Source organism: Marmota flaviventris, chromosome 15, assembly GCF_047511675.1.
Source record: "Marmota flaviventris isolate mMarFla1 chromosome 15, mMarFla1.hap1, whole genome shotgun sequence".
NCBI lineage: Eukaryota > Metazoa > Chordata > Mammalia > Rodentia > Sciuridae > Marmota > Marmota flaviventris.
In genome coordinates, this window is record NC_092512.1 from 39,437,717 (window position 1) to 39,454,318 (window position 16,602).

At 38.0% G+C, this 16,602-nt stretch overlaps 1 protein-coding gene across 4 annotated transcripts in view; it reads right to left on the reverse strand.

Moving 5' to 3' along the window:
- The window catches only part of Cpq (carboxypeptidase Q), a 449,500-nt gene that overhangs the window by 239,461 nt on the left and 193,437 nt on the right, over positions 1-16,602 (reverse strand). For all 4 annotated transcript variants that reach the window (XM_071602223.1, XM_071602224.1, XM_027953187.2 and 1 more), the window contains exon 4: positions 11,114-11,321. In XM_071602223.1, the coding sequence (XP_071458324.1) occupies positions 11,114-11,321 (208 nt within the window). The remainder of the gene's footprint in view (positions 1-11,113; positions 11,322-16,602) is intronic.

Here is a 16,602-nt window from a genome sequence, read left to right on the forward strand (position 1 = left end):
GGTGTTGAACAAGCATTTGTTGCTAATGGTTGTCCCAGCTTCTTTTCATTTAGTGTAAAACAAGGGAAAGTTGTCAGGTAGAAGTATTTTACAAAATAGCATAGAAGGGGACTGAGAAGCACAGGAGGATGAATTGTTAAGAATACAGGTTCTGCAATAAGACAGATTTGGGTGTACATTCCAGCTCTACTTCTCAGATGCTTTGTGAACTTTGCCCTCTAAACCTTGGTTTCTTCATCTGTTATGTGGGGATAACAGCATAACCTATTTGAGAAGGTTGTAGTAAAGATTAAAGGGGATAATGTATGAGAAGCATCTAAAATAAGCCTTCCACGTAGTAAGTGCTCTATAAATGTACAGTATCCTTCATCTTGTGATTGTGATTATTATCAAATGGTTCCATCATTCCTAGGGGCAAGGTGTTCAAACCTATGAAAAAATAAAATCCTCCTACTTGCAGGACCCATTTTGGCACACCAAGATGACTTGACTCCAGGAAAGAGTAATCACCAGGGTTTGTCTTGCCTACCTGGGTGGCTATCTATCTAAAACAGCCTGTCTAGTTCAAGCTATTTCCATTTGCTGTCTTTATGAGCCCAGAGGCATGCATAGCTATGAGCACAGTTCAGAAACTTGAAAAACAAACAATGAAATGTCTCATGCTTGCCACACATGTATTTTTCCTTCCATGATTTAGGTTGGCTGGTTCTAAGCCATAAAAGTTTATAATAAAAATGAAAAAAAATAAAGAATGAATTTGCCAGCTTAAAGCCCTTTAACCCCGCCCTCAAAACTTTCCGATTCAAGGTTAAGATGTGAACAAATGTTCCAACCAATATGTTCATGAAAGATTTAATAATTACTTTGCTTATGAAAGTTTAAACAGCTGCTTAAGTTAGTAAAAAGGCTCCCACCCAGGCAGAATAACCTGCTGTACTCACTAGGAAGGTTTTACAAATCATCAGACTATGTATTCAGATGAAAGACAGAGCTGCATTTGCTGCACAGCGTCTAACTATTCAATTATGTATGGAATGATTTTGTCCACCAGGTCAATCAGGTTTTGTATATTACTTCAGCAAGGGTCTTGACAGCGTCAATGTTAAAGCAGTTTCCAAGGGGATTGCCGAGCTTTTCAATAATTTATTTTTAAAAACACACATACATGAAATAGGTTATGCCTCTCTCTCCAGGTTCTTTTACAGCATAACTCCATGAAAACAAGGCTTATTATCAAATGGATTCAGAAAATATAGGAACTTATATCACATTCCTTAAAAATAGAATAATACCACTCTTTGGCCTTTCATATGTACTTTTTCCTCTGCTTGGAATACACTCCATCCTAATCCTAGTCTTATAACCATTAGCATGGTTTCATTTTACTCATCCTGTAGGAATAAACTGAATCTCTCCAGAAAGTCTTCCTTGGCCTCCAGTGGTTGCTACTGAAATGAGCCCGCATCAAATCATGTCCTGTTGTATTATGGCACTTACAACCATCTATTGCAGTTGCTTATTTAACGGCCCATGTCTACCATGCAAACCCAGTGCCATGAGTTTAATTCAATACAACCAGAGTATTAATGGAGCTCAATAAATTCCTGTGGATTTAATGAATTAATTGTCTCAGTCATCCAAACTGGGGTTTCTCTCTTTTTCTCTCCTATATCCAATTTTAGCAACTCCTACAAATTTAATTTCCTAAATATTTTCTGAATCCGTCTCTTTTCCAATTGCTACTTCAACTATCTTAGCTCAAGAGCTATTACCTCCTGACTGAATTTCTGTCTTTGCCTACTCAAATGTATCACAGTGGATAGAATGAAGTAAAAGGCAAATCCACTGCTAAGCCATTTCAGCAACTTCCAGCTGTCTACAGGATAAAGCCACAGCCCCATCCCCATCCCAGCACCACCATGGTCTTGAGGTGGCCATCCTATTTCTCAACTCCTTGCTTTTAAAACTCTCCCCTCCTTTCATAACCTTACTCCCCTTATACAAACTCTCCCCTTCCTGAAAAAGGCTAATATCTATATCCAGAAATGCAAAATAACCTACCAACAAAATGTAAAAGGCGGGACTTGAATTCTTCTTTGTTTTCTAGTCACAGAGCTTCCTATCCAATGACTTGCTGAACCCTAGTGCCTGACATGTACCAGATAATATAAATGTCTGCTGAATTAATGAATAATAAGAAAAAAAGACTGCAGAAAAAATTCAAAACATAACCTACCCTGTGGACCTCATTCCTCTATTCTACTGTTTCTCAATTTATGTTTTATGTTCAAATACTCTGTGAAAAAAAGGCTCCATGATCAAAAATTGGGAGACTATTGCAAAACTCCCTCTTAAAGACACCCAATGCATATCACTAGGTTAAAACATTACAGGCTTCAGAAGAGCCTGTTTAATTTTTTTAATAGGAAAGTTTCTAACTGTATTTGAAAACAAAATTAAAATCAAAACTCAGTAACATTCCTACTCCATGAAATTCTGCTCTTCTCTAACACCCTTCTCTAATAGTACATGTAGTGTCCTATATCCATTCATGATAAAATTTATGTCTGACTACTTTTAAAAAAAATAACAACTAAGACCTGAAAACACAGAAGGAGGGTTGGGGCAGTGATACAGTGGGATAGACTGGGGATGCTGCTAGATCATTAATGCCCAGGACAGAACCATTGACCCAGAGAGTCAACAGCAACCATGTTGAGTAACTCTGCCCCACAGCAAAGAGAGAGAGAGTGCTCAGCTGAAAGTCTAGAGCTTTCATGTTGCTGTTTCCCACTGGTCTTCATAGTGCTCCATTGCATTTGAAATAATACTGACAAATGAAACTGAAAGTTTTCTTTGAATCCAAGAAAATAACTGTTATAGAAAAAATATGTGCATAAAAACAATTCCCCTCATCAAGGCCTTATCAGAATGCATTTAGATACTATCAATCCCCCACCCTTGCAAATCCAAAACACTTTTCTTTTCCATACAGTCCTCTCAGAATATATTCTTGAATATATTAACATTTTAAAAATATTGCATTTCCTAAGAAAATCCTAGAATAAGACCTAGGAAATCTCTGAGGATCAAATGAAACAGGCCAGCCCCAAGAGTCAACATTAGAGAATCCCCTATTAGTGAGAAAGTCTGCAACAGGTAAAATGAAACTCTAGCTTCAGATCCATTTGCCCTCAGGTCAAGTCAGTTTGAGGACAACTGCTTCTCATATTACTTGTTCATTTGTTAGAAAGGAAAATCATGGAAGCATCAGAAACTAACCCTGGGAAAGGACTGAGCGCTAAGGTCAGAGCAGAGTCTACCCTGTACTGGATGCTGCATAGAGGATGCTCTGGGGCAGCCCAGGCTTTATAAGAAACTTATTTTTTAACCAGTTTCCTCATCTAGTTAATGTACTATCACTACATAGGATGTGATCACTGACCATGTTCACCTGGGCAAAGGGTATACCTTAACTCTCTGCATTATTTTTTTATCTTCTTGTGAGTCTAACATTATTTCAAAACGAAAAGTGTTTTTGTTGTTATTTTTTGATGATGAGACTGGTAGAGGTATTGTGGCTTTGTCTGTAACCTTCTGCTAAACAGATGTGCCTGATTGGTGAGCATGAGGGGCACGGATGGGGCACAGAGGTAAAGGGCGCCATAAAGTCATCAACATCACAGAATTGATATAGTCATCAGATCCTATTCTAAAGTGACAGGGAATCAAAAAGGAATTGCCAATGGAGGGCTTGATTGAGAGAAGATGAGAAGGAGGAATGGACCAAGGGTAGGTAACTTTCCCAGGTGAAATCCCATGGTGGGAGCTATCAGGAGACAACAAGAGTCAAAATACATGAGAACTCTTTGTGCTTAGGAAAGAGAAGCCAGGAGAAAAAGTCTAAGAGAAAGATATAAATTTCTCTTGTGTAGTAACTTGGTAAGGATGGTGCTGCTTATATTCTGAATCAATTCTACTACATTCCTCAGATTTAAACAGTATTCAGAACCCAGGCATAATGGAATTTCTTAGGCGAAGGAAGAAATGGGAGTCAGGAAACCTAAATGCTTCATATGTTTTCCTATCATGCATTTATGGTATCCCCTTGCACAGAAACTTCTAGAGTTGGTACTAGGATGCCTACTCTATCTCTTTCTAAGAGGTCTTAGGATCATCTCTATTGATTTAATAAAACATAAAACCTATTCATGAATGGCAACAAGTTTCCTATGAATTTTCAAACACAAAATAGTTCCTTAATGAATAGGGGTTCATTGCTATCCAGTGCCATGGAATATCTTCTCAGAAGTTTGAAAAAAAAAAAAACTCTTACATTCTTTCCCTATGACTCATTCTAAGCCATGGACTGGCCTCAAAGAAACCAGGATGAATGTCTCTGAAAGGCCCACAGGTTAAAGGCTTGGTTCCCATGGTTGGTGCTATCGGGAGGTGATGGAACTTTCAGGAGGTAGAGCCTAGCAGAGACTTCTTTAGATAGCAGGGGGTCTGCACTTAAGGGGGACTATAAGTCCCTGGCCTCTTCCTTTTTTCTCCTTTGCTTTCTGGCCATGAGGCAAGCAGTTTGCTCTGCCAAGGGCTCCCCACAATTGCCATCCAGCATGCCCACCAGAGGTCCAAAGCAATGGATCTGCCTAATCTTAGACCAGAACCTCCAAAATAATTTTTTTCTCTTTACAAGTTAGTTATCTTGGGTATTTTGTTACAGTGATGGAAAGTTGATTAACACAGATGATTTCCCAGGGAGAAAGCTATCTGAGAAAGGAGTTCAGAGGCTAATGTCAGAGTTTCCAGAATCCAAGATCTGATAAATCCTGCAACACAACCAATTCACCGAGAAGCCAGTTTCTGATAAAGTCAGAGTGGAGAGAGAATCCTTATCTTGGAGCAGCCAAAATGTGCCACCATGAATTCTTTGGGAAAAGAGTAAGATTTATGTGTATAATAACCCTGTCCTACTATGTTCACACATTGAATCCCAAGGGAAAAAAAAGTATTTGTATTATTGGCATTTTGAACAATTCTGTGGTAATTTATCCCAGGCTTATGGCTGGATTATGCAATAGGGTTTTGAATGTGTTAATACTTCATCAATCATATAAACACTTTTCCAGACCTGATATTTACTACATCTTTCTATGGTTTTTAGGCTAAAACAGAAGCTTCTTTACATGCAAACTGCTCACTTTTATTCAGGTTCTGGGCATACACAGTGAGATATAAGATACTGTGCTGGGTGTTATCACTGAAATGTCTCTCAGACACTGCCGGGTGTTAGCACATCTTCCTCCCCTCGCCTATCCTCAAGTCACCCTGCATGTCCTACCTGCAGGTAGAATAATGGGAATTTCAGCTTCCTGTCTCCTTTTTAAAAGAGAATTTCCACTGCAACCAATTTACTCAGTTATTTAGCAGCACTGCTCTCTAGTTTGCTGTGGAACAAAGTAGCAAGAATACTTCAGGGATAAATTAGTCAACCTAAACTATCAAAACCAGCATCATGTCCCTGTCAGCATTACTGATAATTATACATAAAGTTTAATGACTTTAGGAAAGTTTGCCAGAGTCTGGGAGAACTGAGTTCTCTCATTGAACTGTGAATGAACATTTTGTAGTTGGCCTAGGATCTCATCACACATTTCCTTTCCTCTTTTCTTCATTCCCATATCCCATTCATTTGTGAACAAAAACATATGACTTCTTCTTAATGGAAATACCACATTGAGATCCGTGTTTTAAAGATAATTTGAACTTCATTGCAAAGAACAGGAGGGATATGAAAGAGATCAGAAGAAAACTCAGGAGGGTACTAGGGTCTTTGTCAGGGAAATAACAGCAGTAAAGGCAAGGTGGGAACAGTTTTTTTTTTCCAAAAAAAATATGCTGAAAGCAGATTGAACAGGATGTGATGCTTGACTGTAAGACAGTGATAAGGAGGAGGGATTGAAAAATAGCTTGAAGCTTTGTAGCTGTGCTCATAGATAGATATGGTTCATTTAACAGACACAAGAAACTAAGGCAAGGGGTGAGACAGGAGGGAGTAGGTGTGCTCAGCTCTAGACATGTTGAGCACATTCAGTGGTGACGTCCAATATGCCAAGGGACAGCCAATGTTCTAAAAGGGCAGGAAAAACGTCTAGATTTAAAAAGGATCAAGATTAAGAAAATCCTCCATCCATTTCATTTTTACTTATTCTCTTCACTTTAATAAAACAAAATATGAGTTGATAAGCTACTTTATGCCAAGTCCTGGGATAGGCATTAGAGAAGAGAAAAAGAAAAAAATAAATAAACATAGTGCCAGTTCCCAGAGCATTTGCAAGCTTTAGGGAAATAACACTATAACAGGGACTTAAAAGTGTTGGGGTTAGGGGAGAGTTACCAGAGGAGGTTTCCTGGAAGAAGTGGCACTAACAAGGGATGAGATAGATGGTGCTTATTCAGGTCCATTAATCCAACCTAACATTTGAAGCGGGGATGATGTGCTTGTCACTTGCCTTCACAGTCTATGTATCTTCTGGGGTTTCAGGCCAGCTTTAGGGCAGATTTCCCCCAAAATCAGCCACACAGTCTGAACTTCACTATACTCATTTATATTCCTTCTGTGGAAATAATGTTATGGCTTCTTTGTGGGAAAACTTTTTTATTAAACTATTTATTTATTCTAATTTGTTATACATGATGGAAGAATGCATTTCATTTCATATTGCACATATAAAGCACAATTTTTCAAGTCACTGTACACAAACATTTTCACACTATTCGTGTCTTCATACACGTACTTAGGGTGTATAAGTGATGTCTAACTCATTCCACCATCATTCCTATCCGCTTGCCCCCTCCTTTCCTCTGCCTCCCCTTTGCTCTATCTAAAAGTTCTCCATTCCTCCCATGCTCCACTAGCCACTATAACATTATGAGTTAGCCTCCTCATATCAAAGAAAAGATTCAGCCTTTGGTTTTGGGGGATTGGCTTACTTCACGTAACATTATATATTCTCCAACTCCATGCATTTACCTGCAAATGCCATGATTTTTTTCTCTTTTAATGCTGATAAATATTCCATTGTGTATATATACCAGAGTTTCCCTATCCATTCATCTACTGAAGGGCATCTGGGTTGGTACCACAATTTAGCTATTGTGAATTGTGCTGCTATAAACATTGATGTGGTTGTGTCCCTGTAGTATGCTGTTTTAAAGTCCTCTGGATATAAACCAAGGAGTGGAATAGCTGGGTCAAATGGTGGTTCCAATCCTAGTTTTCCAAGGAATATCCATACTGCTTTCCAGATTGGCTGCACCAATTTGCAGTCCTACCAGCAATGTATGAGTGTGCCTTTCTCCTGTGGGAGAATTTTTGATAGTATACCTTTTATATCTTGGGAACAAGGTATTTATGACCAATTCTTGGGATGCTACCGAACATGATAGAGTTGAAAATTTAATCCTGAGTCCTGAGATCACTCTGAAATCATTCATCTACCCACCGGGAGAAGGTGCAACTCCTAAAGAATACAGAGAGTGAAGCTCTTGACAGAGACCAGAGTCTTAAAATTTAGATTAACCCAGCAACTCCACTCCTAGGAATTTACCCAAGAGAAATAAAAGTGATAGTCTACAGAAAGACTTGGACAAGAACATTCCAATAATGAACATGCTAAAAAGAACTCAGGAAAACTATCCCATTGACAATAGCCTCAATAAAATAAAATACTTGGACTAATTCTAACCCAGGAGGTGAAAGACCTCTACAGAGAAACTCTACAATGAAAACTACAGATCATTGAAGAAAGACATCAAAGACCTTGGATAGAAGCACCTCCCATGTTCTTAGATAGGCAGAATTAATAAGGCAGAATTAAAATGACCATTTTATCAAAAGCAATATACAGATTCAATGAAACTGCCATCAAAATACTAATGACATTCTTTACAAACCTAGAAAAAAAATCCTAAAATTTACATGGAAGAATGAAAGACCCAGAATAGCCAAAGCAATACTGAGCAAGAAGAACAATGCTGGTGACATCCCAATACCTGATCTCAAATTATACTACAGAGCTATAGTAACAAAAATAGCATGGTATTGGCACCAAAACAGATATGAAGACTGATGAAATGAAACAGAAGAGATTTCATCTCTCTCTTTAGAATGGCAATCATCAAGAATACAAACAGTAAATACTGGCAAGGATATTGGGGGGAAACACTCATACATTGATGGTGGGACTGCAAATTCCACACTTTGGAATGCAGTGTGGAGATACTTCAAAAGGCTAGGCATGGAACTACCATGTGACCCAGCTGTCCCACTCTTTGATATTTATCCAGAAGAACTAGAATCAGTATACTACAGTGCTACATGCACATCAATGTTTATAGCAGTGCAATTTACAATAACCATGTAATGAAAACAGTCCAGGTGCTGGTCAACAGATTAATGGATTTAGAAAATGTGGTTTATATACACAATGGAAATTCATTCAGCCTTAAAGAAGGATGAAATTATGTAATTTGCTGATAAATGGATGGAACTGCAGAAATCATGCTAAGTGAAATAAGCCCAACTCAAAAAGTCAAGGGTTGAATACTCTCACATGTGGAAGACAGAGCAAAATAAGGCACATGGCAGGGTGGGGGTGGGCCCTAAATATAGAAGGGAGATCAGTAGAGTAGAGGAAAAGGATTGAGGGTGAAGCCTGCAAGATGCAAAAAGGGAGAAGCTGTGGAATGAAATTGATCAAATTATGCTATGTGTACATACATGAATAGATCACAGCGAATTCTACCTTTATGCATATCTACAAAGCATCAATTTAAAAACAATGAACAAATAGAAGGAAAAGCAGTAGAGAAAAGAGAAAAGGAGGAAGAGAATGGGAGGGAAAGAGGATGTACTGGGGATTTAAATGAAGCAAATTATATTCCATGCATGTATGATTATGCCAAACCACACTCCACTATTACATATGCATTAACAAAAACATAAAAAAGAATATTCACAGACATTTTACTCAGAAGAGTCATAAACTAAACACCACCACATGTGTACCAATTGCAGAATGAAAAAGCGATTTGCAGTACAACCATACAATGAAATATTACTCATCAATTTACAGAAAGAAACAACAGACAGAATAGTAGGGATAAATCTCAGAAGCATTATGCTGAGTGAAAGAAGTCAGATATCAAATATATGGTTTCACTTATATATAAAACTGGTCTTAAAAACTAAAAAGAACAAATTGAGCTGGGTTGAGGAACAGGTTCAAGTCATCCCAGCTGGAAGATGTTAGTGGCATTCAGGACACCGTCAGAGCTAACACTACCACTGCATATGGCTCTCAAGAACTCTTTTGCCTAAATGCTTTAGCCTCAAACCCTAACACCCCTGACTGCTCTAGTCTGAAGATCCCAATAACTCACACTGACCTTGCTACCCACCTACCACTCATCTTTGGGGACAGAATCAGCTCACTCACCCAGACAGCTAATGATAAATAATCCTAAACCTCTAATCTAAAGATGGCAAAACTTTATGTTGGAGCTATTAACCAGGGTTGGGGGATATGGTAAGGATTACACTTTGAGTCTAACTGTTCTGTACCTGGAATAGTCTCCCAGTTCTTCTGCTGTTACTAGTTTCCTGAAGGGACAAGGAGCTCAGCCTCTTCCTTCTCAACATTTGAGACCATAGTTTTTGTGGGGGGTGGGTACCAGGGATTGAACTCAGGGACACTCAACCACTGAGCCACATCCCAGCCCTATTTTGTATTTTATTTAGAGACAAGGTCTCACTGAGTTGCTTAGCACCTCACTTTTGCTGAGGCTGGCTTTGAACTAGTGATCCTCCTGTCTCAGCCTCCAGAGCAGCTGGGATACAGGTGTGCACACTGCACCCAGCTGAAACTATAGTTTCTTACAGCTATTTGACTCCCTATGGCCAACTAAAATCTGCTTTTCCATCATCCCTGTGGTCTTATCTTCATGGTTGAAGAGCCCTAGGTCCTAGAAGCAGGTGACTTGAGAAGGGACAAAATGGGTTAAACAGAAAAATAATCTCTACTGCAACACAACAATGCTCCATCCAGACCTGTGGAGAAGGCCTGCTCCTCCATCACCAAACACCGGCGTTAACTCTTTCTTCACCATCAAAATAGAAGCAAAAATCCTCTGAATAACTTTTTTTTAGTTCTATTTATAGAACTTCAGTTACTACTAATAAAAAAGATTTTTGTACCAGATAACTTGTGAAAACTGTTTTATGCACATTTGATGTCACATGAAGTAAACTCAAATTCAGTGAGCCCCTGTGAGGCACAAACACTGTACTAGCCTTTCTGATGTACTCTATCTGTCTAGTCTTCATAGTAATCCTGTTAGTTCCATACACCTATTCGATTTTTACAGATAAATTCTCTAAAACTCAGAGACTTGCACCTTGCCTAAGTAAGGTATTTAGTATTCAGTTAGTATAGAGATTAGATATACCTCTAAGACTACTTAAAAAAAATAAAGACTGGAAACTGTACATAAACTATGGGTTAAATTCTGTTTTCATATGTACAATGTCCTAGATTTGAGTTTTTTCTCAGCTACTTACTACCTGTGTGGATCTAGGCCAGTGAGTTTTTCTCTAGATAAGTTTCCTTGCCTATAAAATCAATAAAATACATTCTATTTAATTGAGCTTTGAAAGATTAAACAAGATAATTCACAGAATGAACATAATAAGTATTAACTATTGATATGATCTCAAGCGCCCATCTGGCTTCAAGTGGAATAAATATAACACATATATACAAATCCCACTCTGAGTGGTTCAGAGGTTGAATTATACAGTATGGATCTCATTCTTTCAATTTGTCTTGTCCTTCTCCAATGTAACAAAATTTTTTAATGGGAATATAGATAGATAGGTAGATGGATGGCTAGATTAGATAGATAGATAGAGATTTTCAGCCTTTAATGAATCTATGAGGACCATTTCCACAAACATACGGTCTCTCTCTCCTAGACAATCTCTAAAAGTGCAAACTTGACCAGAACACCCTATTCCCAGACAACCCAATCCCGTTCCTTCACATACCTGCTCTGGATACTTGCTCCCTGTGATCTCTGCTACAGTGTTGAAGGAATCAGTATCTGGGTAGGTCTTTGCTCCCATCCTCAGATGAATGACAATTTTGTTCCCATGAGAAGCCATTCTAGACATCATTTCTGCATCTTCCACAGTAATACAGGCTGTTGGGATCTTAGGCACATCATCCTGGTATTCCTGCATTCCTGTGTGAGGACTTGGGAAGAGAAGCCACAGGTTACCTTGAAAGTGAAAATGGACCAAAAGCCCCTGCATATCAACCTTTGACTCTCATATGGAGAGTAGGAACAGTGGGCAGTATTGGTTTGTTTTTGATGTGAGAGTAAAATTTTTTCTTTTCATTTAAAAATAGCTTTAACATTTCAATTTCATAATCATCTCACTGAAAACATTATATGGAATTAGTTTTGATAAGTTGGATGATCCTTTTAAGTTGCAAATTGCCATAGGCTCTCAAGGACATTAACAGTGCTTTCATGATCAAGAGGAGAACACATGTGAACAAGGGAATAAGGGAGCTCTGAGGTCCATCAAGGGTATAAACCAGAAGATTCACATGCTTGGAAGAACACTGTCAGCCCTGTGATCACCGACTGGCACTGGGGCTCTTCCTTTCCAAGGGAAAGTTCAAATATAAAGCCCTGTGTTTGGTTGTAGAACACTGCACAGGAAAACTGTAGAAAAATATGTGGGGAAATATTTGTGTTCCTATGAGGAAAAGGCTAAATGAACCTAGGTCTGGATGCCACTCAAAATACTTCCACTGGAATCTGTTAATGTACTGTCGATTCAACCTCTGTATCTGCCAATGAAGTTTGTCAAACTCATTTTCTTTCTTTTTTTTTTTAATTTTTTATTGTTGGTTGTTCAAAACATTACAAATTTCTTGACATATCATATTCCACACTTTGATTCAAGTGGGTTATGAACTCCCACCTTCACCCCATACACAGATTGCAGAATCACATCAGTTACACATCCATTGATTTACATATTGCCATACTAGTGTCTGTTGTGCTCCGCTGCCTTTCCCATCCTCCACCCTCCTCCCTCCCCACCTCTCCCCTCCCCTCCCCTCCTCTCTCTCTACCCCCTCCACTGTATAACCCTGAGGGTCTCCTTCCATTTCCATGCAATTTCCCTTCTCTCTCCCTTTCCCTCCCACCTCTCATCCCTGTTAAATGTTAATCTTCTTCTCCTGTTCTTCGTCCCTACTCTGATCTTAGTTACTCTCCTTATATCAAAGAAGACATTTGGCATTTGTTTTTTAGGGATTGGCTAGCTTCACTTAGCATAATCTGCTCTAATGCCATCCATTTCCCTGCAAACTCTATGATTTTGTCATTTTTTAATGCAGAGTAATACTCCATTGTGTATAAATGCCACATTTTTTTTATCCATTCGTCTATTGAAGGGCATCTAGGTTGGTTCCACAGTCTTGCTATTGTGAATTGTGCTGCTATGAACATCGATGTAGCAGTGTCCCTGTAGCATGCTCTTTTTAGGTCTTTAGGGAATAGACCAAGAAGGGGAATAGCTGGGTCAAATGGTGGCTCCATTCCCAGCTTTCCAAGAAATCTCCATACTGCTTTCCAAATTGGCTGCACCAATCTGCAGTCCCACCAGCAATGTACAAGTGTACCCTTTTCCCCACATCCTCGCCAGCACTTGTTGTTGTTTGACTTCATAATGGCTGCCAATCTTACTGGAGTGAGATGGTATCTTAGGGTGGTTTTGATTTGCATTTCTCTGACTGCTAGAGATGGTGAGCATTTTGTCATGTACTTGTTGATTGACTGTATGTCCTCCTCTGAGAAGTGTCTGTTCAGGTCCTTGGCCCATTTGTTGATTGGGTTGTTTGTTCTCTTATTGTCTAATTTTTTGAGTTCTTTGTATACTCTGGATATTAGGGCTCTATCTGAAGTGTGAGGAGTAAAGATTTGTTCCCAGGGTGTAGGCTCCCTATTTACCTCTCTTATTGTTTCTTTTGCTGAGAAAAAACTTTTTAGTTTGAGTAAGTCCCATTTGTTGATTCTAGTTATTAACTTTTGTGCTATGGGTGTCCTATTGAGGAATTTGGAGCCCGACCCCACCGAATGTAGATCGTAGCCAACTTTTTCTTCTATCAGACGGCGTGTCTCTGATTTGATATCAAGCTCCTTGATCCATTTTGAATTCACTTTTGTGCATGGCGAGAGAAAGGGATTCAGTCAAACTCATTTTCTAAAACTGCATATTCAAACTGTCCCTTTTTACAGCTGGGATACAGCTTCAGACCCTCTCAGACCACAGTTCCTCTCATACCAAGACCACAGCCCAGCTTCTGCATGCATAACACAATGTATTAGTCTGTTCCCATGTTCTGTTGAAAAGAAGATAAAAGCCTTCTAACTTATTTGTCTCAGGCTGTTTCATATGTTCAAGGGAGCCCCCTCCTCTAGCCACATCACGTTTCTTTCTGTGGATGAGAGTCTGAAACTTCTCTTCCAAAGGAATGACTCCAAGCCCCACACACAAACACAATAATCCTGTTTTATATCTAACCACTTTCTTGATGTGACTGCTTTGTTCTTACCATATTTCAAGAATCTATTTACTTAGAGAAATTGCATAGCAAAATGGTTAAGAACAGAAGATCTGGAATAAAACTTCTGGATTCAAATCTGATCTATGCCATTGAATGCTAACTGGCCTTGGGAAAATCACCCACTTGTTTGTTGCAGGAGCTTCTTCTATTAAAAATTAAAGGTGATAATAGTAGTAGGTATTTCATAGAGTAATTTTTCAAACTATTTTACACAAGTAAATTTATTTTTCAGTTATTTTTTTTCAGAAAATTTATGCAAGTAAATAACTTACCCTGGAACATAGTAATAATTCAATAAATGTTAAATATCTATTTTATTAACTTGCTTATTACAAATCCCTGCAGAGACTGACTAATCTCTAGTCATTAGCACCATCTGAATATACCCTCTATGTATATTTCCTAAATTTTGCCTGCAAACTTTATTATTCCTCAAAAGAAAGACAAATTACTTATAAGCTCAGAATTCAGAATAGAGATACCCTGAATCTGAATGCCTGCTTGAGACTGTGTGTCATCCACTCCAACTCCTGGTTCAAGTTCTGGCGTCACCAAACCATAAATCTTGGTTCCAGCTTTCTCTACCTGTATGACAACCAAGCAACTTGGATTACTTCTTTGTTTTCCCTCATCTATAAAGTGGTGAATGATATTAGTATTAATCTCATAATATTGCTATGAGGAATAAAAGATAGTATACACAAAGGATTTAAGACAGTGCTTGAAACATAGTGATTACTTAGTAAACATTAGTTGTTATTATTTCTTCAGTATAGAATTTTCTCACTGAGTTGACAGAATGATTAATGAATTTGAAAATCACCTTGCAACATGTAGGAAGACAATCTAAATATTTATTACTCGTATGTGATGTCTGGGATTTGACAAAGTCTCCTTGTTCTCAAACTCTCTTTCTCAAGAGAAGGCTCTTTAAATACTGTTTCTAGACTAGTTTGTACTAATAGGTTATGGATAAGAGTGTATACAGGGGAATAGTGAGTCATATCTGTACCCACTGCTCCCCTGGGAGAAACAACACTGAAAGGCGTCTTTAGCCATGATTCTAAATTCAAAATATAAAGGCCTTTCAATTTTTTTCTGCAATTAAATACATCTTCCAGTGGTGAACCCATCATTGTTTAGTATAAGAGGACAAAATGAAGAGTCAATAGTGTTTTTTTAGAACCTTATCCTGTCACTGTAGTGAAATTGTCCTAGAGGAAACAATTAGCATAACCACCACCTTCTGCTTTCATTTATTGGCTCTGCAATGTAACAGTAGCAAAGTGTAAACTACCAAGGAAATTATTTTAAAAAATCAAGGTAAAAATTGCATGATCATCTAAGTAGATGCAGAAAAGCCATCAACAAAAGTCAACATCCCTTCATGACAAAAGCCCTGAAGGCACCAGATACAGAAGGGTCTTATGTCAACATACTAAAATCTATATAGGAAAAACCCATAGCCAACATCATACTAAATGGGGAAAAAAACTGAAAGAATTTCCTCCAAAATCAGGACCAAGACAAAGAGGTCTGCCTTCACCATTCCTCTTCAATATAGTGCTTGAAATTTTAGCCAGAGCAATTAGGCAAGAGAAGGAAATAAATGGGAGCTGAACAGGAAAGAAGTCAAATTAGCCCTATTTTCAGATCATATAATCCTAAACTTAGAAGACCCTAAAAGTTCCTCCAGAAGACTTTGAATGCTGATAAACAAATTTAGCAAAGTAGCAGAATACAAAATCAACATACAAAAAAATCAATAGCTCTTTTTATTCTCCATTTATGAACTCACTGAGAAAGATATAGGGAAAACAATTTCATTCACAAAAGCTTCCAAGAAATAAACCTAAACAAAAGGGTGAAAGATCTCTACAATGAAAATTACATAACCCTGAATAAAGAAACTGAAGAAGACACTAGAAGATGGAAACCTTCCCATGTTCATGGATCAGTAGATTCTTATTGTCAAAATGGCCACATTACCAAAAGCAATCCACAGATTCAAGGCAATCCTCACCAAAATACCAATGACATTATTCTTATAAATTTAAAAAATCCTAAATTCATATGAAAGCAAAATAGATCCCAAAGAGGCAAAACAATCTTGAGCAAACAAAGCAATGTGGGAGGCATCACATACTTGATTTCAAACTATTCTACAGAGCCACAATAACAAAACCAGCATGATACTGGCATAATAAGAGACACACAGACCAATGGGATAAAATAGAGAATTCAGAGACAAACTCACACAACTATAGCCATTTGATTCTTGATTAACATGTCAAAAGATGTGTTGAAGAAAAAATAGCTTCATTAACAAGTGATGCTGGGAAAACTGGATATCCACATTGTAGATAAAACTAGAGCCCTCTTTCCCTCACCTTCTATAAGAATAGACTCAAAATGGATCAAAGAACTAAATACAAGATCACAAGCTTTGAAATTTCTAGAAGAAAACATAGGAGAAACACATTGAGACATAGGCATAGGAAAATGACTTCCTGAATAGGACTACAATAGTTCAGGAAATTATAGCAAGACTGTGCAAAGGGGTATGCATCAAATTAAAAAGCTCCTACAGAGCAAAGGAAACCAATAATAGAGGGAAGAGACAACTAAAGAGTGGCAGAAAATCTGTGCAAGCTACTCTTTGGACAGAGAATTAATATCGAGAATTATATCCACAACCTAAAAAATATAACACCAAAACAAACAAACAAACAAAAAACTCAAATAATCCAACCAATAAATGGGCACTCTCAAAAGAAGACACTTAAGAAACACAAATGGCCAATAATTATGTGAAAAAAATGTTCAACATCTTTAGCCATCAGGAAAATGCAAATAAAAGATACACTGAGAATGCAAAAACAAACAAGCA